We start from the raw sequence: 27,272 nt of genomic DNA on the forward strand, positions 1-27,272 counted from the left end.
CCTAGGGGGCCAGAACCCCCTGTGGTGACAGATGTGCAAATGAGCCATCACTGCTTCAGAACGTCCCTGGGGCCTTGCTAAGAAGGATTTGTCCCCAGGCTGAGCAGGTTACCTCAGCTGCTCGCCTGGGGCCCCAGTCCGATACCCACCCTGTGCAAGTGCCTGGAGGGAGGCTTCATCTGCCCAGCTTTTTAAGGGGGCTGCTGCGGCCTCTCTCAAGCGGGGCTGGTTAGCTGAACCTCTGCCAGAGCCGAAATATAATCGGGTCTGTAGAACAGGTGATTCAGGGCCCCGCCTCCCCCATCAGTGGGGTTTAGACCTTCTCCCCCACGCCCCCCACCTCCCCTGGCCCTGAGTCAGCCCCCATCTCAGCGCAGCCTTGCCCCGCCCGCCTGTTGCCCGGCGTTCCCATAGTGACACGTCCCGGCTCGCCCGAAGGGGGCGGGCTCTTGTGACGCCGCGACGGGCCTTGGAAGCTAATCGCGGCGGCGAGCCGGGGTCACGGGGGGTTTGAATCGCCCAATGGGGGAGCTGCGGGCAGCGTCCCAGAAGCGGACCCGGAAGTTCGGCGGCGGGTCCCGCTGCTGCTGCTGCTTGTCCTGCCCTTGCTGCTGCCCCCTGCCCCGTCCCCCCTCGCCCCGGACCAGGGGTCTCCATGGCAGCAACAGCAGCAGCTACCGCCGCCTCGCCGCCAATTTCGAGGAGATCCTGAGGCGGCGGCTCCGAACCCGGCTCGGCCCCGCATGGTGAGGGGGGCTGGGGAGCCGGGCGGAGGGCGCTGGCTGAAGTGGGATCCCGGGGTTCCCGAGCCCCCCCAGGCCTGCTGGGGTAGTGTGGACTGGCAGGGACATGGGGGTCCCCGCAGCCCATGCGCTGCAGCGGGTCACACCCTGCGGGCGGCTGCTGCTGCTCTTTCCCATCTGCCTCTCAGGGATGGTTTCTGTGGTGTCTGGGACGTGCCCTTTGCCTTGTGACTCGTCCATCCGCCCCCTAAGGACTCCCAGAAACGAGCCAGTCCCCATCCCCCTCTGAGATCAGGAGGCTGGCTGAACAGTCAGGAAGCTTTTACAGTAATTTTTCAGGCTTCAGCGTTGCCGTCTTATTTAAAAAAAAAAAGCCTTTAGGGGTCATGTTTTCAAGCCTTTTTCTGCAACCGTGAGGGCTAGATAAACTTACTTGTTAAAAAGAGATTTTTGTGAAATAAAATGACTCCAGAAACTGGGGCTTTATTTCGTTCCTAATGTGAGGTAAAGTAACAAGAGTTAGTAATAGTGATTGCTGTTGGACAAAGACCGCTCGTTTATTCTTCTAAAATATCTGTTCTTGCTGGTGAAAACAAAATGTGCTGGCTCTAATGAGACTGTTTAATATTGCTCTTGGTCTTTCAAGGTTCAGCTTTGAATTCCCTCATTCTTTTGCACTGTAATTGATGTAGGTTTTCTGCCCATTAATAGGGTTTATTTACTTATCAAGAATGAGATAACCAAACAAACCAACTGTATTTACAGTCACTTATCTAACAAGAAGCTGGAGAAATTCTCTCACTTCAGCAAACTCTATCTCAGTTTCTAAATACACATCTTCCCAGCCTGGGGGTATTCTCTCGTGCCCCCTCCCCCCACATTTGGACTCTGCTTGACGTTTAACTAATAGGTTTGGATATTACTGCATTTATCCTGCAAGATTCTATTATGTCAATTATACTGAACTGTTGCTAAAACTATTTTTAGGGTTCATCTCCATGGGAAAATTTATTGGCATAACTATAACAGTATAATTTGTGTGTGGTTAAAAAACAAAAACAAAAAAATTATACCACTATATTTATATTGGTGTAACTTCCTGTGTGTAGATGCTCTTATTTTGTAATATGAGTGTCCTTTCTTTTGGTTTAGTTTATGTTGCTTCCAAATTATCATCTTAACCCATAATAAACATAATCTGTTAAGAATAACTATCTAGTCTCTTTCCACAGATCTATAAGAACCTTTGTTAATTTACTGCTCTTTTTCCTGCCATTTATCCATGTAGTCCTCACTTCTTGCTGCTCTTTCCCACCAAATTGCAATAATGAGCACAGAGGGTCAATAGTGTGATGCATTTTGTCTATAGCTGTTTGTAATGGTTATTTTGCTTATATGAAACTGTTTTATAACATTGGAAAAGCTGCTGTTGTTATGAGCATTTAGACAGTAGGCAGTATTGGTTTGTAGCAGTTCCTGAGACAGCAGTAGTGAAAATTGGGCAGGAGTAGCAAGATGATGATCAGAATGATTTGAGTTGAAGATCTAATAGTTTGTGACATGCCAGGGCTAGAAACATTTTGGAAAAAGAAAGCACATATCGTTTTCAGGATCGGGAACATCTGGTAAGCACTGGTCCCAAACCACTGGTCAGAAAGAATAAAAACTTTCTCTTTTATGGCAAATCCACCCTGCAGGCAGAATCAGGTGTCTTACGTATGATGCATCTTAAAATTAATTATCTAGCGTAATGTGTATTTCATACCTGAAAATCAAAGTACTTATTTTAATCTTTTTATTTTAACATTTCTTGTGCAAAGAATGCTAAGGCTCACTCTTTTGTCAAGCGGTTTTTAGGTATTTAACATGTTTGAGTCAGGATGTTACCTTTCTACTCAAGGGAATGGGAACCTTAAGGAAACTAGCATCCTCTACTACTAGTGATCTATTTAATATTTCTGCCATCAGGTGTCCCCCCTCCAGCAAAAACGAGATAACTGCAATCTCAGCACAGAGAAAAGTGTCACAAGGAGCTGAGGATCTTATGCTAACTGTAAGTAACTGGGATTGGAATGATGTAATCCTTTTTGCTGTAGTCAGGTTAGTGGTGCTACTTTTCTTTTTCTAAGAAGGAAACTTTTATAAAATACTAAGGAATTAAACTGTGCATTGATAACTTTGAATTTGTTTTCATACCTTGCTATTGTGTATTAGGCACATAATTAATGTGGAAATAAAATACATGCATAATTTATGAGAAATAACCTGCAGAGACAAATATAGGCCCAGTCCTGTAAGCACTTACACATGTGTTTAACTTTAAGAATTGTGAGTAGTCCCATGGAAATCAAGGGAACTATTCAGAATGCTTAAAATTAAGCACATGCATGTTTGCAGGATTGGGCTCATATGGCACATCTGATGGGTTCCTTTTAGTTTTCCTAAATTCTTTAGTTTGCTGGTCAAAGTAATGGCCCTGTTGTAAAATTTTTGTTCAAAATCAGATGGTGTTGCTAATCAGATCCCTGGCATGCTCTAAGACCTTGAACTCTGGTGACTCTTACAGACACCCTCTACCAATACAACACTATCTTTACATTGTCTGTACCATCCCTTGTCCAAACAAAAATGAAGGGCCAGATTCAGCCATGGTGTAAATAGAAGCTTATGGAGTTATTCCAGATCTTACACCAAAGCTGCATGTGATCCACAAAGGCAGGTGCTACTGAAAGGAAGCTCAAACTGTGGCCTAAATACCTTGACCCATCTCAGCAATTGTAGCTGTCTGGGGACAGGTGGCTAGAGGCAGTTGTCCAGTTTGACTGGAGCGTAGGGAAATTTTATTATTTCCAGTTTCCTTATTCACAGGTTTCCTTTCATTGTATTGCCCTTTCCCGTTTGTTGGAGAAGAACCATGAAGAACCGCTCCTCATCTCCCCCTTTGCACGTTCACGTGGATGAAAACACCCCTGTCCATGTCCATATAAAAAAGGGTCAGAAAACAACACCTGCAAAAAGCCAGGTAGGAGTGTGTAGCCGGGTGTTTGTAAGGGCTACAGACCAGAAAAGTGAAGGGTCCTAGAAGCACCACTGAAAGTTCAAGGTCTGTTTCTACCACTTGAGGTCTGAATAGATAGATAGTAGGTTAGAGAAATAAGATAGATTGACTTCTTAACTGCATTCATTTCAATGTGAATTTTCAGTAATACTTTTAAGTAATCTTAGAAATTGAAACTGTATCTCATATGGGTAATCTACGGGATTTAGTTTTATATTTACATGTATAGTTGGGTTACCATTTGTACTTCTATAGGGCCTTTATCCAATGGTCTTTAAAGCATTTTACAAACATTTAGTTAAGTTTCGAGCTACCCCTCCCTCTACCATGAGATATGGAAGTACACCAGCCGTTTTACAGGTGAGCGAACTGAGACACAGATAAGTTAAGTGGGTTGTCCAGAATCATACAATCAGTCATGACCGAACCAGGAGTAAAACACATTCCTTTGCTTTAGCAGCTAGACTTTCCTGACACCCTTTTTTTGCTGAGGAAAACCATACTGTATTTTACAGTTGCTTTTTAGACACTGAAGATATTTTAACTTTAGTCCTGCCCCAATTTAACACATTTTTCTGGGTTAACATCTTGGCAAGCTACTGCCCATTTTCTGATCATCCCTTTGTCTGGAGGAAGGGTTGTTAGGAAGATGGTAGCTGGAGATCTCAAATTCCACCTGTATCAGGTTAAATGAAAGATTAGATTTAAGAAGACTCTGGATTGAAGTCATCTGCTGGTGCACAGACAGCTTTTATGAGTCTGGACTATCTTCTCTTGGGCATTGGCCAAGAGGATGTAGCAAGTAGCCTTAGTTATAATTGATTAGCAGGTAATGGTGGCTAGGTTTCAATTGCTAGTTGGAGCAGGTGAAATGCTCTTCAGAGGTTGAGGTCATTCTTGAAATGGAAGACCCAAGTAGTGAGTGCTAGTTTATTTTTCTTTAACAGTCTGCAACAGTTATATTTTGCCTGTGTGTGTGTGTGAGAGAGAGAGAGATGCCACTAGTGAATATTTTAATGGGGTATGCCTGATGATACTCAGCTATATGCTTCCTTTGCTTTTGGACCACCCGATCAAGCCTCAGAATTGTGCAAAAAGCAGCTGCATTTTCATTTAGATAAAGAAGCTTAATATCAACCCATATAGGAGTGAGAATACCTGTTAGTCACAAAGCAGGGAAAGTGTTTCCAGGATCTTCATAGATCAATCCCCCCAAACACCCATTAATACATCATGGCTACTGTTTGTGAGTCAGGTCTGGGAGATAGGGAGGATCCACCTAGTTTGCTCTTCCTGCATAGAAATAGAAGTTGTGGCAGTGCTTTTCTGCATCTCCTCTCTTTCCCAGAAAGACTACCTTTTTCTGTCTAACCTTGTCCTCCCTTCTCTCCCATCTGTCATTCTCTCTGAGCTGGGCTTTCTCAGTAGGCCAACTCAAGCTATTACGACTATATGTACAATTATATACAGCAGCTTGCATACTTCCCCTTACTCCACCCAAGGCTCTCTCACCTGAGGTTTAATTGGAATTGGGCTTAAGAACAGGTGATCGTTAGTTGAGGGACCTCTCTTCCCACTAAATTCCTGTGATATCTGATGTTCTTCTGTGGTTGTCTTTAAGGTTTGGTTTAAGGTCTTGGCCTTATTTTCATATGCTCTTGCTCCTTGGACTGCTTTTTGTCCCAGTCCCCTTGATTTAAATGTTGTCACTGGGCCCAGTTTGATTTATTTCATGTTTGTTATGTCCAGCATTCCAGGTATTGTTTTTAATATGAGTGCTTTATAAATTAAGACATTTAAATAAACCAAAGAAGTGAAATGAAAGTAGGTTGTCACTCAAGTCCTGATGTAAAATTTTGCAAGCAAGCAAACTCTCCCTCAAAATGTAAAAAAGGACAGACCTGCTTTAACACCAGCTAGATCTATTTTCACAGGGTAACCAAGGCCCTCATCGCATCACAAGAGGCAGAGCTACAAGTGATGTCATAAAGGCCCTGGCTGACAAATAGCAAGAATGCTTTCATTTTGGCTATGTGATCTCCTATTTATTCAATAAGTTTTTCTTGTGCTTGGCTTTGCCTTGTTCCTCCAGCTGCTGACTCTCCTCTCTGATATACCATGTGAAGCAGTCTGTGGTACTACTGTAAGAATGATGTTGTGCCATTTAACTCTTACAGCATTAAAGGTTCAAATGATTTTTTTAAGTCTTATGAGGTTTATTTTGTTTTTCTCTCTCCTTCAGCCGAAACACAAACAGAAAATGAAAGGGGATACCGTGAACGTGCGCCGAAGCGTTCGGGTGAAAACCAAGGTCCCCTGGATGCCCCCAGGCAAAACATCCATCCGGGAGTCTGCCTACAAATGGGAGGTATGGCTGACTTTTGCTTTTTAATCGGATGGCTTGGACTAAGAGATGGTACCTAGATTTTTACCTTACTGTTGGCTTGGAGGGTGCTAGACTTTAGTTAAGGTGACCACTACCACCTGGCAATCATTTTAAACATCCAACATTTATCTCTGGCTTTTGGAAATTTATTCATACAAATAGATTTTGAATGGGGGATTCATCATGTGTCTGTTTCGTCAACAGCTATCTGTCCCTTTTTCCTCTTTCCGACTCCTGCCCCCCCCCTCGATATTGCAAGGCTGGAGAAATCCCCCTTCATTTATTCCTTTTCTACTTTCCTCTCTAAAAGACCTTACCTTGGGGCACAGTTCACTTTATAGGCCACTATTGCTACTCTGTGACTGTCATAAGACTTCTAGAAAGGAGTGTATTGTGCTCCCTTTCCCACCAGGGGCTGAATGAGCTGCTCACTCCCAGCTCCTACTGGCTTGGAATTTGAACTCTGATTTTCCTTCATGACAATCAGACGATCAAACTAATCCCTACATGTGCTGTTTTGGTGGATTTGGGAGTATTTATTTTTCCACATTAAGAGCCTTTTACAACTGACTGAAACAGGTTGAAGTAGAGAGGATTATAGCCTGGGTATTTTATCTTGCCCTCATTAGAATTTTTTCAGAGATGTGATTCAGTCCTAGATTGGTTTTGGAGATGCTAAGGTTACAACATTGCGTGTACCTTTTAAAAAAAGCCATGACTATTCCATCCCCACCAGGGACCAACCCATCGCTTGGAAATTACTCCTCCAGATTCAGAAAAACTGCTCTCTGTGCTGCGTCTGAGTGACCTCTCTACAGACGAGGAGGATGCTATTCACAGCAAAATGAACAAATATGAGAAGAAGATAGATAGCCTGATGAATGTAGTGGGGACACTGAAGAATGAGGTGAGAAGACTACTAAAGGCTCACGGGGGGGTAATGGGGAGGGGCTTGCAGATTAGGCAAAGTGATACTGAAAGAGGAAACCTGGCAAGAGGATGCTAAAGACTGGGGTACAGTGATAAAGGGCAAATGGATGCTCAACTCATTTGTTACATATCTTATTGAGAAGGGCTTAGCTACTCTGATGCGTTGTTTACACTAGCGTTGTCTGCTAGCAAGGTGGATTTCGGCTTTCATTCAGTTTAGCTATATCTCAACTACAGATTAACAAGAGGCTTTTTTACTTATGCTAAAATGAATCATGGAACATGGATGACACAGATGATGCTTTGCTTCAGTTTCCATGTGTAAAGTCTTGTTCCCACCAAGGTCCTAAACCTAAAAGATGTTCCTCCCTAAAGGTGAAAGTATTGTCTTACCACATGGACCCATAGGCTCTCAGGGTTGTCTTGTTGAACAGTATATTCCTCATGGCTCGCTACTGGAACTTACACTTCAGTGATGCCATGTTATCCCATGTAATCTAAATGGCCAAGTACTTGTCAATATTTTAACAGCTGTCCCATGAAAGTCTGCATACAGAATTCTAAAGATTAGATTTAATGTGATGCCCAAACCCTCTAACAGGCCTAGCATGGTGAGGGCAGACCACAGGCATTTTCCTTTCTTTCAGCTTCCCCCAGAGCAGGCAATATATCCCAATTATATTGGTGTGTAACTGTGTGGTTTTAATTAAAAATCTCAAAACCTATAAGCAAAATAGTCTACCTAACTCAGAAGTCCTGTTTATCATCATAAATAGTTTGAGCCTGTCTGTGCTCCAAAAACAAAAGTCAATTACATGATAGGGTAACTCAAATGTCTAAACTCAAATAATTGCACCTGAGGACAGCAGGGCTGAGCCGGTCTCTTGGCTTTGGAGACGTACAGTGGGAAGAACGCAAAGGTGAGGGCTATGCCCTGTATGGCTAGACCAGCAGTGTATCACAAACTCTGATAAAATGACACAGTGGGCTTAAGCTGCAGCAAGAGAGGTTCAGGTTGGACATTAGGAAAAACTTCCCAATTGTCAGGGTGGTTAAGCACTGGAATAAATTGCCCAGGGAGGCTGTGAAATCTCCATCATTGGATATTTTTAAGGGCAGGCTAGACAGACACCTGTCAGGGATGGTCTAGATGGTGCTTGGTCCTGCCATGATGTAGGGGACTGGGCTAAATGATCTCTTGAGGTCCCTTCCAGTCCTATCATTCTATGATTACAAAACAGTTGTCCTCCAAACCAGTTACAACATGGTTTAAATATAAATGGGATCTAAGCAGGCTAATGTTGTAGATATAACATGGAAAGTATCATCCATGTCACCAGTTTTAACCTTAATTAGTTAGGGGAACACTAGGCCCTTCTTCTTTATTGAGTAGAGGCAGTACGTCTGGTGCATTGATTAAATTCCAGCGTAAAGTGTCAGTCTGCATTCCTAAATATCTTCAGCAATTGATCTGTAGCACCGTTTCTCACACTGGGGTCTGCGGGTCCGGGATGGTTACCCCAGGGGGTCCGCCAGCTACGCTGATTAACTCCTCCCAGCGCCTCCTGCACGCTGGGAGGGAGAGAGAGGAGTTGGAACAGGGCACACTCAGGGGAGGGGGCAGAATCATGTCTGGGGCCACCAGCCCTGCTGATCAACTCCTCCCTTCCAGTGCCTTCTGCATGCTGTGGAACAGCTGTTCCCCAGCATGTAGGAGGTACTGGGAGAGAGAGAGAGGATCTGGAAAGAGGCAGGAAAGACGTGGAGTGGGGGCTGGGGCTGAGCGGAGCAGCTTGGGGGTCCGCAAAAAAATTGAAATAAAAATGGGGGTCCTTGGGTTGCTAAAGTCTGAGAACGCTGATATAGTATTCTTCATCTACTAAACTGTTGAGGAGCATTGCTGTGTGCTGCTGACCATCTGCTGCATTTCAGTGGTGGGGGATCTGAACCATCTGTAACACCATAAAAGCAACATGATTTGTGTAAAGCTCTATATACATAAAAATAAGATGTCCTCCTTAGGCCAAGATACAGAAGCGGGAGGAACAACAGCAAATGGCAAAGCGTCTCCTCGAGGAGCAGAAGGATGAGCTAGATGAAGTCACACAGGAGCTGGTGGAGACAGAACATGAGAATACCTTGCTCCGACGTAACATTGAGCGCATAAAGGAGGAGAAAGATCTTACTTTGTAAAGAACTTATCGTTTAACTCCTATGTGTACATGTACTGTAGTGAAGTTTAAAGAGCACGTCTCTCTTTTATAAAAACATTAACAAATTTAATTCTGGTTTGCTCCCAGGACCATAGGGCTGAGTGGCACTGCAGAATTGGCTATCTACTTCCTGCCTAATGTTGCAGTGAAACCCTCTTTCCTCAGTGTGACATAATTTTTCCCTAGGGAATCTCATTGTGGTAGTAGAAAAAAATCAGCCTTCCTGAGGCAATTATTTAGAAGCAAGTAATGTTTTAGCTCATTCTGTCAGTCATTTTCACTGAGTGGGGAAATAGTCAAACATTCATGTTTGATTGTGAGTCATCTCCCCTCTTCCTCCCCCCTCCCCATCACACACACTAAAGTTTATATGGAAAATAAATCTCTGAACCTTTCAGAAGAGCTTTATGAATAATTTTTAAAGCTTGGGAAGGGCTTTGAGCCCTTTATGGAGGGTTTCTTTGAGTTCTAGTTGTCTGTGTTCTCTCCAGTTTTTTAAGAATGGCCAGCTTCATGTTCAGCTGATACCATTTTGGAGGCTTATTTCTGGTGAGATATAGGTTCTTAGGATTGTTGATATCCAGGATAAAAGGTGTTGGGGTTTAGTATTTGGTGGGGGAGGTTGCTCTGAGAGAACCCCAAAATTGGCCCCCTCTGATATTCCCAATTTGAGAGATGAGCTTCTAGCAAGCACAGGAGGTTTGGTAGGGTCTGCTGATCCCCACCAAAACCCACTTCCAAGATTGAAAAATGGTAAATTTCTAATATTTGTGGTGTATCGTTTAGTTTGGGAGGTTTTATCGGTTATCCTCTGATCAGAAACTGTAATTACAATGCTTCCTTTAAGGGTGACGTTACCTGTGCAGCCTGGTTATGGCATATGACTATCCATTCTTCTGATAGCTGTATTCTTCTTGCAGAATGCAGAAGAGGCACTTGCAGCATGAGAAAGAGTGTTTGATGTCCAAGTTAGTTGAGGCGGAGATGGATGGAGCTGCAGCAGCCAAACAGATTCATGCGCTGAAGGATACGATTGGGAGACTCAAAAATGTAAGTGATGGCATAGTTCACTGTAACATTTGCTGTATTGCCACATTGCTGTTCCAAGGGCTGACACAGAATTACTGATTCAGAGGTCGTCAAGGAAAAGTGGAGAGGTTTCTAGTGCTTAAAGTGCTTGATAGGCCTTTGGGCGCAGAAGATACTGAAATCCAGATCAAGTAAACTCCCATTTGTAAATTCAAAATGACTTCAGATTTTATCAGCCAGCATCTTAACATCCCACTGCCCTTTGTAGATGTGACACTGATGATCAAGTTGTTTTGTTATGCTGTGTTTGTATTGTATACATCGCTCATACCAGACTCTAAATCAGGGGTAGGAAACCTATGGCACGGGTGCTGAAGGCGGCACGCAAGCTGGTTTTCAGTGACACTCACATTGCCCAGGTCCTGGCCACCGGTCCTGGGGGGTCTACATTTTAATTTAATTTTAAATGAAGCTTCTTAAACATTTTAAAAACCTTATTTACTTTACATACAACAATCGTTTAGTTACATAATATAGACTTATAGAAAGAGGCCTTCTAAAAACGTTAAAATGTACGACTGGCACGCGAAACCTTAAATTAGAGTGAATAAATGAAGACTCGGCACACCACTTCTGAAAGGTTGCCGACCCCTGCTCTAGATATTGAACTGCAGACAAATATGACCATGTCTTTCTTTATTTAGGAGAAACACATGACCAGCTCAGACGTTAATACGCTGACAAGGCAAAAAGAGTTGCTGCTACAGAAATTAAGCACTTTTGAAGAAACCAATAGGACACTCCGGGATCTACTTAAAGAACAGCACAACCGGGAGGTGAGCAGTGCTGCATGTTTAACTTTCCCTGATCTACAAGAGACATCATGGTCTAGTGGACAGAGACCAGAACTCCTGAGCTCTAATCCCAGCTCTGCAACTGACTTGCTATGTGATCATGGACAAATGTTTCACCTCCCTCTGCCTTGGTTCTCCTAATTGTAATATAGATCTTACCCCTCCCCTTTGAGGCTCAGATAAAGTTTGAACAGTAATGTGAAGATGTTAAGAGCTCTGAGTGCTAGGCAAACTGCAGGAGCGATAATACTTTGGTGTAATTACTATTCCTACTGCAGCTTGTTGAACGTGTGCTGCTTTGGTCAAAGGCAGGCCAGTGGCAAAGTACTTCCTCAGCCACCCATGATTCTAGTAAAAGGAACCATCAAAGGTTTGTGTTTGCCCAAAGTGGGATACGTTTGCAAGATCTTAGTTTGCCATTGTGCATTTTAGTATCGCCTTTGACTGGGTTAAAGGAGATGGGAGTGAGGAAGGGTTTCTGGGATGGGAGTTCTGAGGGGAAGAGGGTTGAAAATGAAACTTGTTGGCAGGGTTGACACCTTTTAATGTTATCTGAGAACTGCTGCTTGAATGCTGGCGTAGATAGATAACTTTCTCAGGTCCACCTTAAATTGGAAGGCAAGTTTTCTTGGGGTTAGGACATGGAGGGTGGCTTTGGAAAAAGCTTAATGAGCTCTTGTCTGTTCGTTCTCTTGTAGAAAGATGCACAGAAATTGATGGAGCAGCAGGGGTTGCTGCTAAAAAGGCTGTCGGACTCGGATGCAGAGAAAGCGGTAATGCAAGAGCAAAAGCATGCTTTCAGTACATGGGAAAAGATGAGATTTACGGTTTATTCTTTAAAACATGGGTGACCAATAGTGATGCACATTGCAGAGGTGCCATTGAGCCTGATGGGGAAAGCTACGTTGGCCTTTTTTCTTTAAAAACAGCCCCTTTTTTCCACTGCTAGCAACAAAGTCTCTTTTTCACTTAGGATCTGGGTGTTTGTCTTCCAGAATCTGAAGATGAGGCTACAGGAGAAAGAGAAGGAGGTGGAAGAGCTCATCAGTCAAATACAGTCAGAAAAGGTAGTTTCCCTTTTCTATTACAACCTCTTTTAGAACACACACGAACCTTCAAAACTGGAATTTGAGACAGCTATTCTGAATTAAGGCATTGCAGGTTCTGCTTTGTTGTGTGAACTGGCAGATGCCTATCTAATCCCCACATGGAATTGCTGATGTATTGATAATGTCCATCACAAAGACTTTAGGCAACAAATGTCACCACAGGACTGGCTATTCCTAGGGTGTTGCCAAAGCTGCTATTGCACACTTTGCTTGGGAGGGTCTCAAGTGCTTGGAGGCAGAGCCAGGTTAGGTGCCTTGCTGCAGCAAGTCCTGATGGGTGATCTCCTTTTGCTGGGAACCTTCAGTTGCCCATGGCCTCAGGTTCTAATGTGCCCTGCCTCCCCCTAGGTCCTAAGTTCCTAGGAAGCAGATGGCAACAGTGGCCAGAGTGGAGTGTATTTTAGTTCATTGAAAATCCTTGCAGATGGGTCAACCAGCGTGATTGTGGGATCTAGACTCTATGCCAGTTTAGAAAAAGGGGGATCCTGTACTGGTGCACTCGGATGGAGAGAGGATCTCTGAGCGTGCGTCAGGGAGGTGGGGAGAAGGACAGGGCTTGTGGTAGTGGAATAGGAAATATACCATTCATCAACACCGTAATGCAGAATACTTGTTTTGGGGGTATTTAGAATTACTATAGTTTTCTGTAAACATTTTGTTCTCGTAACTCTCTGGACAAAACTGCTGGATTCCAGCAAGCCATGGCTCTCCCCTCAGAGCTTACACACACTAGCTAACCTGGGCAAATTTGACTGACATGTCTTGTCTCCCTGCTCCCATGGCTAAGAAAATGAATCTCTGAGAGTCCTCTTTCTGGCAGTTCCAGTTATAGCTGCTGGTGTTTGTTGAAGCAAAGGCCTGAACTGTTGCATGGTGTGAAATGTCCCATCTGCTTCGATCCCTGGGAAAACAACACTTAGTCCTGTTTGTTTCATATTTAGGATCAAGCGAAGACAGCATGCGAACTCTCCAAATCCATGGAAGCTGTGAGGGGTCATTTACAGGCTCAGCTGCGAAATAAAGAAGCTGAAAATAACCGTCTGGCTATTCAGATCCGGGTATGTTTTTGGTATTCACCAGACCATTCAAACTGATCAGCTGAATGCACTGAAGAAGAGAGTGGCAGTCAGTGACTGTTCCATGCCATGCCCATCCAATAATGAAATGCATAAGCTGGCTATTGCTGTACAGCTTATGCCATTGCTGTACATTTTCTTCTGTAATTTTGATTGAGAACGAAAACTCTTTTCACTTGTATGAAGTGAAATCATAAACTTTAAGGGTTAATTGTGTCAAGTAAATTACTTATTACTTTAGATTTCCTCTCAAATTAGTTATGTTAAAGAGATGGTTTCTGCTGAACCACATATCAGGAGGGCTGGGAAACTATTTAACTTATCTGGGAAAAGGAAACTCCTGCCATGGATCTCTTTATCTGATTGCAAAGAAGTGTGTTTGTTTCACTGGTGATGCCTATGATCACGGGTTTGGAACGACTTCCATATGAAGAGAGACTACAAAAATTAGGGCTGGTCAGCTTAGAAAAGAGACAATGAAGGGGGAATATGACAGAGACACATAAAATCATGAGTAGTGTGGAAAAAGTTAATAGAGAAGTGTTGTTGTTATCCTTTCACACAATACAAAAATCAGGGGTCTCCCGATTTAAAGTAATAGTCAGCCATTTAATACAAACAAGAGGAAGTACTATTTTATACAAATGCACAGTTTGCCTGTGGAACTCGTTGTGATGGCCAAAACTATAATTGGATTAAAAAACAAAAAAGAATTAGATAAATTCGTAGAGGATAGGTTATTAGCCAAGATGGTCAAGGATGCAATCCCATGCTTGTAGTGACCCTAAACCTCTTGACTCCCAGAAGCTGGGAGCAGAATTGGGGTGGAGCACCTCAACCGCTCTGTCCTGTATGCTCACCCTGAAGCTCTGGTACTGCCCACTGTCAGACAAGATACTGCTCTAGATGGACCATAGTCTGAATTAGTATGGCAGTTCTTAGGTACTGAGATTAAGAACGTTGCTTTGGGTTATCCTGATGAAAGCTGTGTGTTAACCATCTCTGTAATTTTAAGAAAAAGGCTATGTACAGGTATGTTCTTCTATACAATGAATTATCAAGGCAGATGCATTTTAACTGAAAAGAGATATTCCTATGTAGAACAAAAGGTTGCTTGGTCTATATCTACCTTGGAAAGCATTCTGGAAAGATTACTTCATTGCTGAGCAGAAGTATGCCACACGTGGTGGAAAGAAAAGAATCTTTTCTTACATATAGCAATAAATATTGGGCCAAATTTGGACCTAGTGTAAGGATGTGCAGCTTTTAGGTCACTGGAATTGCACTTGCTTAAACTAGGTTTGCATTTGGCTCAGTGTATTTAAATATAATAGAGTTCAGAGCTCACCTTGTTTGGTTCTGATGTAATATTAACCTTTAAATTCTATACTAAGCAGTCATTTCCAATATTTCTAGTCTATTTGATTCATCTTGAAACACAATTCCTGAGCTGGTTCCCAAGAGGTATTACCCTTATTAACTGGTCTTAGGACAAGAGAATGAGACTGAAGGTTCCTCTCTTAGCATATGCTAACACTGAGTAAAAAGGTTAAAGGATCTATCATCGCTTATAAATTGCACTAAGAGGAACCAGTTGCTGCCTTGGGAGTGAAATGTGGCAGCTGTGTTTATCAGCACACAGGAACACTACATGCTACTTTTAAGATTGGAAGTTTGGCATCTCAGCCTGCCTTTGCCACTGCAAGAATGGTTTTCAAGATCACCTTGCATCTCCTCCCATGAATTAAGTGGACAGCGCTACAGTAGGAATGGCAGACTGAACTGACACTATAGTAACTCCAAGCTGGACCACATTGATAGATGGCTTATGTCCACCTCTCTCCTCGGCTGCTGGGAGATGAGTTGCCCCTCTTGACTGAAGATAAAGCATTTCACATAGAATGTGTTTTCATTTCTTTCCTTTTCCTTTCCAGAATCTGGAGCGCAATGGGGCTCAGCATAAGGGGGAGGTGGAACATATCATGGAACAGCTAAAAGAGCTGAGGCAGAAGGGGGAGCGTGATAAGGAGGCCCTGAAGAAAGCCATACGTGCCCAGAAAGAGCGGGCAGAGCGCAGTGAGGAATATGCAGAGCAGCTGAACGTCCAGCTAGCAGAAAAGGTAGTTGGTCCTAGGGAGGAGGGAAAGAGAATCCTTTAGAGTCTCTGTCTGTGTCTGCATATCCTTGACTTTTGATTCCAACCCTGGGGGGAGAGAGCTGCTTTATCTAATGAGGTTATTTTTTGTACTGGGGCCTCAGCCCATTTGCACTACATTTAAAACAAAGCCTTTTTTTCTCAGCTGTCACTGTTCACTGCTCCTTCCTTTGAACAAGAGCATGAGATGATTTATATCATGTGATAAACTAGCAGATTTGATCTTGTGCAGACTTCCTGGTACCGTTAGAGCCTGCCGAGGGAAGAGAGAAATGGACAAAAGGTTGCAGGGCCTTGCTTTGCTTTTGTACTTGCATGCTGTTTCAGTATTGAGCTGCTTTCAGAGTTATGCATGGAATTGGTAGTTGACAAAGAAAATTTTCATAGTGGCAAAGGGGGGAAAAAAGGTAGGCGTAAAAAATGGGAATTTATTTTGGCAAAGAGGAAATCATTGGGGAAGAGAATTAGAGCAGAGAATATAAATAAATAAGACACCTAGATTTGCCTTTGGAGAAAGGGGATTGAAGGATATAGCAAAAGCAGGAAGGTTGTGACTAGGACAAACCAGAAAAGCTTGAACATTTTAGACCACTTGTCCCCTTCCTGCTTTTGAGTAACTTTGTTCTTTTGGGGTCATCTCCTGTGTTCAAGGCCAAAGCAGATTCTTAGCTATTGCTTTGCATTCCTAACTACTGCATTTGTTGTCTTCAAAGAGGAGCCCCTCCTCTCTCTGCCAGTATGGCTGTGAGCTGACAGCATCATTGGAAAATGTTATTTGGCAAGGATGTGGAGTGGTAAAAGGAATTAATGTTGTTTTTCAAACCTGACTGCTGTTGAGCAGAAGTACTATCTCCAGAGTGTTTGGTGCTACCGTGGTGTTTCACTTTGCACATCACTGTCGTTCTGTGATTTTTATTTTTTTTTGTCAGTCTCGCCTCTCTCATTCCCCATCTTTCTCTTGTTTGACAGGACAATTACGTTACTGAGGCACTGTCCACTCTGGAGTCCTGGAGGAGCCGCTACAACAAAGTAGTGAAGGACAAGACTGACCTGGAGCTTGAGATTGTTATGCTGAACAGGTAAGAGCTCTGGCATGGGGAGCCAGCATGAATGGAGCTCGGATACTTGTTCAAGAAGGGACTCCTCGAATCTCCAGGTTGGACCATAAGTATTCAATGGAAAGCTAGAGTCAGCGTGGCCTAGTGGTGAGAGGGTCTGAGAGCCAGGAGGTTTGGCTTCTACTCCTGACTCCCACAATGATTTGTTGATCAAGTCACTTATCCCTGTGCCTGCTGCCCATTCTGTAAAATACATATACTTACTTTTCTTTGAAGGATCTCAAAATGGCTCACAATATGCATAGTAGTTTCATTAAGGCTGATCTGTTTTTGTGGGGCTTGGGGCAAAAATTGTCTGTATCAACACAGTGCAGTCACCACAGAGAAAACTGAACATAGGAGCAAGAGGGGGAAGTACCATATTAGCCAGAGTACCAAACCTATGGCCCATGGGCTGTGCGTGGCCCACCAGAGCATTTCATAAGGCCTGCAGCCTGCTTCAAAACAATATACTAATGGCCGATTCATTCACATTTTGTTGTTTACATCATTTTAATTTATACAAGTCTGTAAATAGACAATACTGTACATAGGTTGTTTCTATCTAAATGCATATGAGGCAAGCTGAACTTAAAATTATAAATCAATACAGGTGACTTTAAATCTGATTAAAATATGTAGAATCTGTTTGGCGCACACAAGGCTTGAGGTGCTTAGGTTTATGTGGCCCTCCTGTGTTCTAAGGATGGGCACCACTGCATTAGCCTATACAACTCCGATATGATATATATCAAGGCCACTGCAATGAAATGCCAGCAGCCCAGTAACATCTGGTTGCCTGTTTTCCCAAAGGGAATGGAGCAGCAGAGGAAACCAGAGTGAAGTTTGTAGTGTGTGCATGCATGAGCTATGGAGGGAAAAGGGGGAATAAAGAAAGGATGTCTTGTTCCTGAAGCTGAATTTCAAAGACCAAGAGACTTTTTTCTCTTTATCATTTAATGGTTAATTTCACCTCCTGCATGGCAGCCGTATTACAGACTTGTTGGAGCAACAGACCTCCATGGAGGACAAAATGCGGGAAGACAGAGATGCTCTGGTGGATAAACTGCACCGGCAGGCCACAGAGAGCACATCTTTCAAAATGGAGAATGAAAGGCTGAAGGTCAGTCGAATATCCAGGCGTTTGGTAGTTGAAATGTTAGCATAAGGGAAAAATAGTAGTGAGCAGCTGCTACCCCTGTAAGTCCAGAGACACATTATCTCCTTTAAGCCCATTTGATGTCAAATCAAGTTGCATTGATAACCTTAGTGTAGTTGGATTGACTGTATTTTCAGTCCTGTGTTCCATTGTTTGACTTGGATGAGAGAGGCTGAAATTTGTGAAGAAAGGAACATATAAGGTTTGTTACGGGAGGGGAAGAATAGGCTTTTTCTACCCTCTGATTCAGTATGTGGGATTGGAGACATGCTTACCAGCCTGGTCTCCTGGATTATATATTGTGTCATCCAATTATACATCTGGACAGGGAATAAAAAACATATCTATAGGGAGAACCACAGCCTCCAAAACAGAACGATGCCTGACATCCTCTCCAGACACCTACAAAACCATCTGGACCCTGATCCAGTGGACACAGCTCATTTAAAAGTGTTTGGAACATGATGGAAAAACTCTCATGCAGATGTAAGGCCATGTTCTATGCTGGCATGCATTGGTGAAGCTCCATTTAGCCTTCCAAGGGGAGTAGTGGGGGCAAAAGACATATCTGGCTTTAAGATTAAGCTTGATAAATTTATGGAGGGGATGGTATGATGGGATAGCCTAATTTTGGCAATTAATTTAGCAATTGATCTTTGATTATCAGCAGGTAAGTATGCCCAGTGGTCTGTGATGGGATGTTAGATGGGTTGGGATCTGAGTTACTATAGAGAATTCTTTCCTGGGTGCTGGCTGGTGAGTCTTGCCCACATGCTCAGGGTTTAACAGATTGCCATATTTGGGGTCGGGAAGGAATTTTCCTCCAGGGCAGATTGGCAGAGGCCCTGGAGGTTTTTCGCCTTCCTCTGCAGCATGGGGCATGGGTCACTTGCTGGAGGATTCTCTGCAGCTTGAGGTCTTCAAACCACAATTTGAGGACTTCAATAACTCAGACATAGGTTAGGGGTTTGTTATAGAAGTGGATGGGTGAGATTCTGTGGCCTGCATTGTGCAGGAGGTCAGACTAGATGATCATAATGGTCCCTTCTGACCTTAAAGTCTATGAGTCCATTGAAGTCAATAGGACTCTGCCAGTTACACGAGCAGAGAACTTGACCCTTAGTTGGCACAGCCACTGCTTTAACTTAGTTTAATGTACATGGGGACAATTTAGCCTGTTCCAAGCACTGCCTCTTGAATAGAAGATGTCTTCTCCATTCAGGCTACCATGGTGCCAGTGGAGGAGAAGCTGAACCAAGCTCAGATGGAGGTGCAGCAGCTCAAGGCATCTCTCAGGAACTATGAAGGGCTGATTGAAACCTACAAGTCTCAGGTATTTTATTCAACCCTCCTTTTTCCTTCCCTCCTCACACAAATTTGTTTTCTTCCTTTGCTGTTGTGGTTTATTCTCTCATGCCTTAATTCTGTTTGCCAGCTATCAGATGTTGCCCTGTTCCATCTGTCGTCTTGCTTTTCTGGTTTTCATGGCTCTAATAAACCAAATCTATTTATGCAAAAGCTTTTATAGGTTATTCTGTTCAAATGGCAGCCTGTAGGCTGCCATCTGCTATATTCTGGACTGTGGAAAACTTGCTTCACTCTGCACACCCTGATAACCCATTCTGTTAGCAGAAGCTGAGTCCATGTGTAAAGATCTTGCTAAAAGACCTGGGTTTAGGGGGAGTGGTAGGGAGGAAAGGCACAAAGAAGCAAAGGGGGAAATCTTCGGAGGACAGCATAAAGAAGGGTGAGAAGGCTATAAAAAGTACAAAGGTGGAAAAGCTCCAGAACTTGGGATGGGGGTGTCCAGAGGTTCACAAGAATCCTGCTACTGGATCTCAACAATTGTAATTGTGCCAGTGTGTAGCAATCTGTGGTTGAAAACCCTAACATAAGTCGTGTGCCAATTCTTTCTGTGCCCAGGTGTTGAGAACCCGAATGGAAGCTGATGAGGTGACTGTGAAACTGGAGCTTTGTGACAAAGAGAATAAGACGCTAAAAGATGAAATGAACAAGGAGATTGAGTTGGTAATTATTCCTCTAAGAAAACCCTCGACCATTAAATTGGTACATGGCAGCCACTCAGGGCTGCCCTCCTCTCATGGCGTAGTGGAAAACAAATGTGCTTGGACTCTGAGGGAAATAAAAGATGTCCTCCAGACAGCTTTGTCTTTTCCCCCAGCTCAGCTCAAGGGAGAATGGAAGTGAAAACTAGTATTTATTTTGCCAAGTGCACTGAATTTTCAGAATGTATTTGACAAGGACCCTTGTGGGACATAGTGTCCATTTGAGGCAATGCCCTTCACTGGGGAGAGGGTTGCTCAGTGTCATTGATTCTGAATTGTGCATCCTGTCTTTCAGTGGTTGTCATGGAACAGTTGTTCTCAAGAATACTATATACATTAATAAAACTCAAGCCAGAATTTGTAGCCATTCACACCCTGTGGGAACCCCAGAATCTACATGAATGTGTCTTGGAATAGAGGAAGGAATCTGCATTACAATGAGCAGTTCCATTGCTGGCCAGGCATCTGACATGCCCTTTGTGACAGGCTGGATCACAGAAACCCTCTTGGGAATTGCCAACTGATGTGCCAAGACTACTTCTGCCCCTGCTTTCCCTGCCAGCCTGGGACTCCAGCACCCTGTCTTGTTGAGCCAGACGCCAGTCCGCTCCAACACAGACCCAGGGTCTGAACCACGTGCCCCAAAGCTGCAGACTTAACTGAGAGCAACTTACAGAAGTGTTCCTGTCTTTAACACTCAAATGTCCAACTCCCAATGGGGTCCAAACCCCAAATAAACTCGTTTTACCCTGTAAAAAGCGTATACAGGGTAAACTCATAAATTGTTTGCGCTCTGTAACACTGATAGAGAGAGATGCACAGTGATTTTATTAAGTACAGAAAGTAGGATTTAAGTGGTTCCAAGTAGTAACAGACAGAACAAAGTGAATTACCAAGTAAAATAAAATAGAATATGCAAATCTAAGCCTAATACAGTAATTCAACTGAGTACAGATAAAACCTCACCCTGAGAGATGTTTCAATAAGTCTGTTTCACAGACTGGAGGCCTTCCTAGTCTGGGGACAGTCCTTTCCCCTGGTACAGGCCTTGTTCCAGCTCAGGTGGTAGCTAGGGGATGCCTCATGATGGCTCTCTCTTTGTTCTGTTCCACTCATTTATATATCTTTCGCATAAGGCGGGAATCCTTTGGCTCTCTCTGGGTTCCCACCCTCTCCTTCTCAATGGAAAAGCACCAGGGGTTAAAGATGGATTCCAGTTCAGGTGACATGATCACATGTCACTGTAAGACTTCATTACCCACTTGCCAGCACACACGTATACAGGAAGACTTACAAGTAAAACAGAGCCATCTGCAGACAATTGTCCTGGTTAATGGGAGTCATCAAGATTCCAAACCACCATTAATGGCCCACACTTTGCATAATTACAATAGGCCCTCAGAGTTATATTTCATATTTCTAGTTTCAGATACAAGAGTGACACATTTATACAAATAGGATGACCACACTCAGGAGATTATAAGCTTTGTAATGATACCTTGCAAGAGACCTTTTGCATGAAGCATATTCCAGTTACATTATATTTAAACTCATTAGCATATTTTCATAAAATCATATAGAATGCAACGTCACACCCTTATTGCTGGGAAACAGATGCTCTGGTGGACAGATAGCACCAACCGACTCAAAAATTTATTAGCCCAGACTCTTCAGAAATGTCTGAAATAAGGTCACATGTTTAATTGTTTTTAACAGACCACTCTGTCCATTCCTCTCACCCCCATAGGCTCGGAAGCAGTTCCAGAGACAGCTTGCTGAACTCGAAAAGCTGCCTGAGATCCTGAAGATCACGGAAACAAAGCTGGCAGAATGTCAGGATCAGCTGCAGAGTTATGAAAAGAAGAACATGGACCTTTCTGCTATGATTACAGATCTTCGTCAGCGGGTAAGGGACTGGCAGAAAGGACCCACAGCTGCACTGTCTGCAAGCCGGGGACCAAGATGAGTTTCTAGTCGCAGGAAGTTCAGTCTTTGCCTCTGTACTTGTCTCTTTTTGAAATGATTAAAACATCTGCACTGCAAAATAAAGATGTGTGGCATGTCTTTGTTTAGGAAGAATAGTAACTTAGCTGGTGGCTTTCCTTGCTATTTCAAGGCTTTCTTTCGAACTGCTTAGTTGCAGAATCTTACTGGGTCTTGAAGAGAAGCAGAACCCAGAATTCATTCACTTCTGTCACCCAGGTCAGCTTATTGGCTGCCACACTGTCATGATCATCCGCTCACAAATGTAGCTCTGCTTTTACTTTCTCCCCCTGCCTTCCTGATGCCATGCCAACAGGGGCCTTGAATGATTCTGCGGCCTATGTGCTTTGCTTTGATAATCCCATGCAAGTCATTAGCTTTCTCAGTATTTCAGGCTCTGAATTCTTGCCGACCTTATTACCACACACAAGCTTCTTCTAATCTGTATGCTTCACTATGCTTGCAGGTGGCTGCTCTACTATCAAGCTCTTATGGCATCTGACCGCTCATATATGGTGTGGAAAAATTCTATTTCATGATGGGTCTAAACATTACCTGGAGGAACTACACAAATTTGACATGTAGCTTTTTGCTCTTTCACATACTGTTGCCTCCATTTCCCTCTCCAGGACTTTCCAGAATTGTGAATTGAAGGTGTTATAGCTGTGGGTTTCCTCCTCCCCCAAGAACAGCACCCATTTTAGTTGGCTGGTCTTGGGTTTGTATTGACCTCCTACGTAAGGTCTATTTTCTGTCATTTTAGATTGAGCTCCAGGGAGACAAAATGGAAATGACAAGAGAGAAGTATCAATCTGCCCAGGAGGAGAACAAGCAGCTGATCTTGAAGCTAGAGGAACTGGAGAGGTTAGAATATATAACTGGCCTGCTCTCCTTGCCTGACTTTTTTTTTTTTTTCCCTCCTCCTCTCCTCACCTTCCTTAGTCCCTTTTTCAAGGCACTAAGGCAGCTGCTGGCTTGCTTGTGTGTACCTTACCATCTCCTCAAGCCTTTATGCATTTAAGAGCCTTTGTAGAGTTAAATCAGAAAGTTAGGTGGTCTTGCCTGCATAAGTTTGGAATGCTTCTGTAGAGAAGATGTAACTTCTTTAGTCAGGAAAACACCTCAGAAGGACTACTCCTTCCCCCATCCCTTTTTTTTTTTTTTTTCCTCCTCGTGAGCTTTCAAGTACTTCTTGTTCTGGCCAGGTTGGAAATACTCTGAGACTGTCCTTTTCTATGTTATTCCTGATCCCTGCTGAAATTTGGAATTGCCAGAGATGTGAGCATAGGAAAAATGAGATTTACTTGTATGTCATCAAAGAAGGTTCAGGTTGGCTCTTATTCAGCGTCTATGCCCATCCTGAGTCTTCAGTCTGGTAGTTTGTGCTAAGTAACCTTAAGAAGAAAAATGTTCATGAAATTTTCTTCTGTGTGGGCCACTCTGAAGCCCTCTGCAGGCACACTAGAAAAATCAACAGGAACAAAGGGCCTGGTCCCACACCATTGGCTCTTGGAGGAGCTCCACTGAAGTCAATGAGAAAGGGCAATCCATAACTGTCCACTGTGGAGTTTCTTACATCTTCCTCTGAAGTATCTGGTACTGACCACCGTCAGAGACAGGATATTGCATTAGATAGGCCACTGGTCTGATCAGGCATGGCAGTTCTTAACTTCCTGTATCTCTCAGTGCTTCTACTCGCCTTCATTGGTGATGCTATGGTGAGGACAGGTCAGTGAGTATGTGCAGTATGTTCAGGCATGCCCCCCATCTTGAAATTCTTTGGTGTTAGAAGTGGAGTGTGAAACTCTGCTTGGCTCAGAGGTCCTGATCTTTGGAGGGGAAGTTGAAGATTGATATGTCCCCTGACCAACCAGTGACCTAAGGGAGAGGCATATTGAACCAAATTGTATTTAATGATTGATTAAAATTCTTTGTCTTGCTGTCTCAACCCAGGAAACTAGAGACAACGGGTGCACAGAACATAGAGTTCCTTCAGGTCATAGCTAAAAGGGAAGAGTCTATCCATCAATCCCAGCTGCGATTGGAGGAGAAAACCCGTGAGTGTAGCTCTTTGGCTCGGCAGCTGGAGATGGCCATTGAAGATGCCAAAAGGCAGGTTAGTAACTCCTTGTCAGAGTAAGAAACTGATCAAATTCAGTGGAACTCCCAAACTGCAGGAGAGCAGGTTACCAGCTGATGGAAGGGGATTCCTCTACATTCCATCACCAGCCTTCTAATTTTGCTTCCTCTTGCTGCATTATCTGTAGGAAGCAGAAGCAAAAAATGAAGTTGGTACTTTGTCTCCAGTAGGCACAAAAAATGGAAGGAAAAATGCTAGACTCAAATGCTTCTTGTCTTTGCCAGAATCAAACAAAAATATGTCCAGCCCTCCGCTAGTGCGAAGGGTGAGGAAGTTATTACCATAGCAGAAGCAAAGCATTTTGTATGGACAACACTCTTGCCAAAGCAAAAGCGTTATTGCCTTGTTCCTACTTGTAGGTGGAACAAACGAGGGACCGAGCAGCATCCAGAGAGAGGGCAGCCCAGTCCAAGATGCTGGAGTTGGAGACCCAGCTGAGCCGGACGAAAACAGAACTAAACCAGCTGCGTCGGAGCAAAGAAGACGTGAGTGTTTTGGAGGGGATGTTTGTTGATAAACTAGTAGCTTTGAAGCAGCAGTAAGAGTCTGTAATCCCATGTCCCGTCAGTGTGCTGAAGAAATTGTACAGTAACTTTGTTGCGGTGTATCTGTGTCTGCTGTGATGGTGAAACACACTAGTGTGCTTAGTGAAGTATAAAGTGTGGCGGACGATGTAGTTTTTGCCCCCAAGAGGCTTACAATCTAATTCAAATACACAGGGCCTAATTCTCGCCACTTATACTAACAGTTTGAATGGAGATACTCCTAATTTACACTGGTGAGAGGAGAATCAGACCCACCATACTGTTCAGACAAACACTACATCAAAAACCAGGAGAACGGAAGGGGTCCAGACAGTGCAGGTGTTGCTACGTCTAGGGGGGAGTTATTCTCCTCCCTTTCATCACCTTTGGATGTATGAGAGAGGGGCTGAGGAGTGTTTCCCTGCTAGGAGAGAGATTTTGTTCTCTTTTGAAGGGGATCTTTACATTTGGTCTCCCATTTTCTTTCCCTGTTTACTTTAGCCTTGGGATTGGAAGAGGGCTGACCTACAGCAGGTGATAACTTCCGGAGTTCTTCCTAGAGAGTGGTTCCATTTTGTTTTGTTTTTTTCAAACCATTAGTTAATCAGAATGTTAAGTTCCTGTTCTGATTGGCTGTGTTATCTTGTGTGTTTATATACAAGTTGATGTGTGGGGTTGGGACTGAGTGAAATGAGTGATAGACTTTGTGTTATGTGGTGTTTGTTGCAGTGACTCATTGTTCCTAAAAATCCCAGAGAATGACAAGAGTTAAGGCTAGCGTGACTAGAATGAAAACTCGCTAGCCTTCAGTCCTGTGTTTTGTGTCTTCTTCATGCAGTCAGAGCGCCGATACCAAAGCCGTCTACAGGACTTAAAGGATCGCCTGGAGCAGTCTGAAAGCACCAACCGAAGCATGCAAAACTATGTCCAGTTCCTCAAGTCCTCTTACGCCAATGTCTTTGGAGAAAGTGCCTTAATGAGCTCACCTATCCATTCCCGATCTCCTCCATGATAATAGTTCCTTCCCTGTCCCTCTGCTATTGAGAGGTACAAAAGGGGGGCCCGATTTCAAAGCCATATCTTGTCCAGAAAACTGTTTGTTTGGGATTTCAGAGTCCGTGTAAAGAGAAGTCTTCCTCTCATTCTCATTGTCTGGGTGAGATGGAGCTGCAGCGATGTACAACAGGAAAGTGGAATTGTTTTCTATTTGGAGATTGGCACTGCATCATCAGCCATGCCCAAAAACATCTGGGTTGAAGTATGTGGGGAATGCTTTCCCTTTCATCTCCTAATCCCCCAGTGGTTACTTCTCTTGTAACTAACCTGGTGGGCTTTTTAATTAATCATATTCACTATTTTTTATTTTTGTAAGTGTTCCGTCTCTTCCTTTTCGCTCTTCCTACCTTATGTTCTTTTCTCACACGGCAGAGATCATGTTTGTTTTTAACTCTCACATACTGTGTTGATACAGCTGACCAATGGGGATATTAGGAGATAGTGCCACCAGTACAAGTGTGAACCCAATAGTGATAACTAAGTGACTGGAATCCACGCTGAGAATAGGTTACCTCCTGATCAGCCACCCTTTTTATAAACAATTTTGTACTGGGGAACAATGAAATTGTATCTTCTGAAGGTTTCTCACCTGATTCATGAATACTGTCTAATCCTTTATTATTTCTTGAGTGTGTGGTTGGTGTGTGTTAATGCTTCTAATCTGCATATTTTCTGGATGCCCTTTTCCTCCCAACAGCTGATCCTGCATTCCTTGCACATCCCAGGATCTGAGTCAAAGCCACTTGAAGTCAATGGAAAGATTCCCATTAATTTCAAAAGCAGCAAAGAATCCTGTGGCACCTTATAGACTAACAGACGTTTTGCAGCATGAGCTTTCGTGGGTGAATACCCACTTCGTCGGATGCAAGTCTGCAAAATGTCTGTTAGTCTATAAGGTGCCACAGGATTCTTCGCTGCTTTTACAGATCCAGACTAACACGGCTACCCCTCTATACTTGACACCATTAATTTCAGTAGGTCTGGAATCAGGACCCCAGTCCGAATACAGTGGGAGCTTTGAGTCAGCTGTAGGAAAAAATAAAATAAAAAGACAGACTTGATGCTTGGCTTTGCCCTCAGAGCCAGCCTGCACATACTCCTGTGACGTGAGGTCATCTCTGGGATGTGAAGGAATGTCAAGGCCCTGTGGGCTCTACTGTGCCCTCCAGTAAGCAGCTGTTCTGAAATATAGTGAACATTCATTGCATTTCAACCCCAGCTGTTTGGCTGGGGGGCTTTTTGGTGGTGTGTGTTTTTGTTTTTTTTCAATTCTGTTTATATGAGATGCAGTCATCGGTGGAATGTTTTTGATAAGGGATTTCTAAGTTTCTTTTAATCAGTATTTGAGAGTTCCATTTTAATGTGTAACTTAAAAAAATCCAAAAGGTGCTATGATAAAATTATTAAATTTCAGAAGTTTAAAATGTGTGTTATTTCTGGGGTTGACACTTCATCTTGTAAATTGCCTCATTGTCTTTCCACTGTCATTCTCCTCCATCATGCTTCTGGTGTTTTGTAGGAGCTAATGTCTCAAAGGAAATTCATGGATTTTTTAAATTTAATCTTATTTTAAAGATGATCAAAACTAATATACCTTTCAACCATCAGCACTGGTGCTCAAAATACATAAATTTGTTCATGAGATGAGGGATAATGCTGCAGTTGTTTGAGGGGAAATGAATCCTTACAATAAG

The 27,272-nt window shown here is 43.3% G+C and overlaps 1 protein-coding gene across 3 annotated transcripts; it reads left to right on the forward strand.

Annotated features, from left to right (window-relative positions):
- The first annotated feature begins 478 nt into the window (after positions 1 to 478).
- ODF2 (outer dense fiber of sperm tails 2) lies at positions 479 to 26,991 on the forward strand. 3 transcript variants are annotated; one of them, XM_044993050.1, is made up of 20 exons: positions 479 to 746; positions 2,712 to 2,796; positions 6,044 to 6,169; positions 6,924 to 7,094; positions 9,140 to 9,306; positions 10,251 to 10,380; positions 11,064 to 11,195; positions 11,912 to 11,986; positions 12,209 to 12,280; positions 13,264 to 13,380; positions 15,333 to 15,518; positions 16,523 to 16,632; positions 17,638 to 17,773; positions 19,032 to 19,142; positions 19,733 to 19,837; positions 21,623 to 21,781; positions 22,622 to 22,722; positions 23,812 to 23,974; positions 24,358 to 24,483; positions 25,361 to 26,991. In XM_044993050.1, exons 1-20 carry the CDS (start codon positions 523 to 525, stop codon positions 25,532 to 25,534), a joined length of 2,670 nt encoding a protein of 889 aa, XP_044848985.1. In that variant the 5' UTR covers positions 479 to 522; the 3' UTR covers positions 25,535 to 26,991. The 3 variants fall into 3 exon arrangements, with proteins under 3 accessions (XP_044848985.1, XP_044848986.1, XP_044848987.1); XM_044993051.1 differs by lacking the exon at positions 479 to 746 and adding an exon at positions 3,612 to 3,765 and having other exon boundaries at positions 2,706 to 2,796; XM_044993052.1 differs by lacking the exons at positions 479 to 746; positions 2,712 to 2,796 and adding an exon at positions 5,804 to 5,944.
- The last annotated feature ends 281 nt before the right edge of the window (positions 26,992 to 27,272 follow it).

This window comes from Mauremys mutica, chromosome 18, assembly GCF_020497125.1.
Source record: "Mauremys mutica isolate MM-2020 ecotype Southern chromosome 18, ASM2049712v1, whole genome shotgun sequence".
NCBI classification, from domain to species: domain Eukaryota; kingdom Metazoa; phylum Chordata; order Testudines; family Geoemydidae; genus Mauremys; species Mauremys mutica.

What these genes read in the sequence shown, in the direction of transcription:
- ODF2 (XM_044993050.1), top strand. Translation starts at nt 523, where the DNA reads ATGGGGGAGCTGCGGGCAGCGTCCCAGAAGCGGACCCGGAAGTTCGGC. An exon ending in ACGTCCAGCTAGCAGAAAAG is followed by an intron (nt 15,519 to 16,522) that starts GTAGTTGGTCCT and finishes CTTGTTTGACAG; the next exon opens with GACAATTACGTTACTGAGGC. An exon ending in TGAACAAGGAGATTGAGTTG is followed by an intron (nt 19,838 to 21,622) that starts GTAATTATTCCT and finishes TCACCCCCATAG; the next exon opens with GCTCGGAAGCAGTTCCAGAG.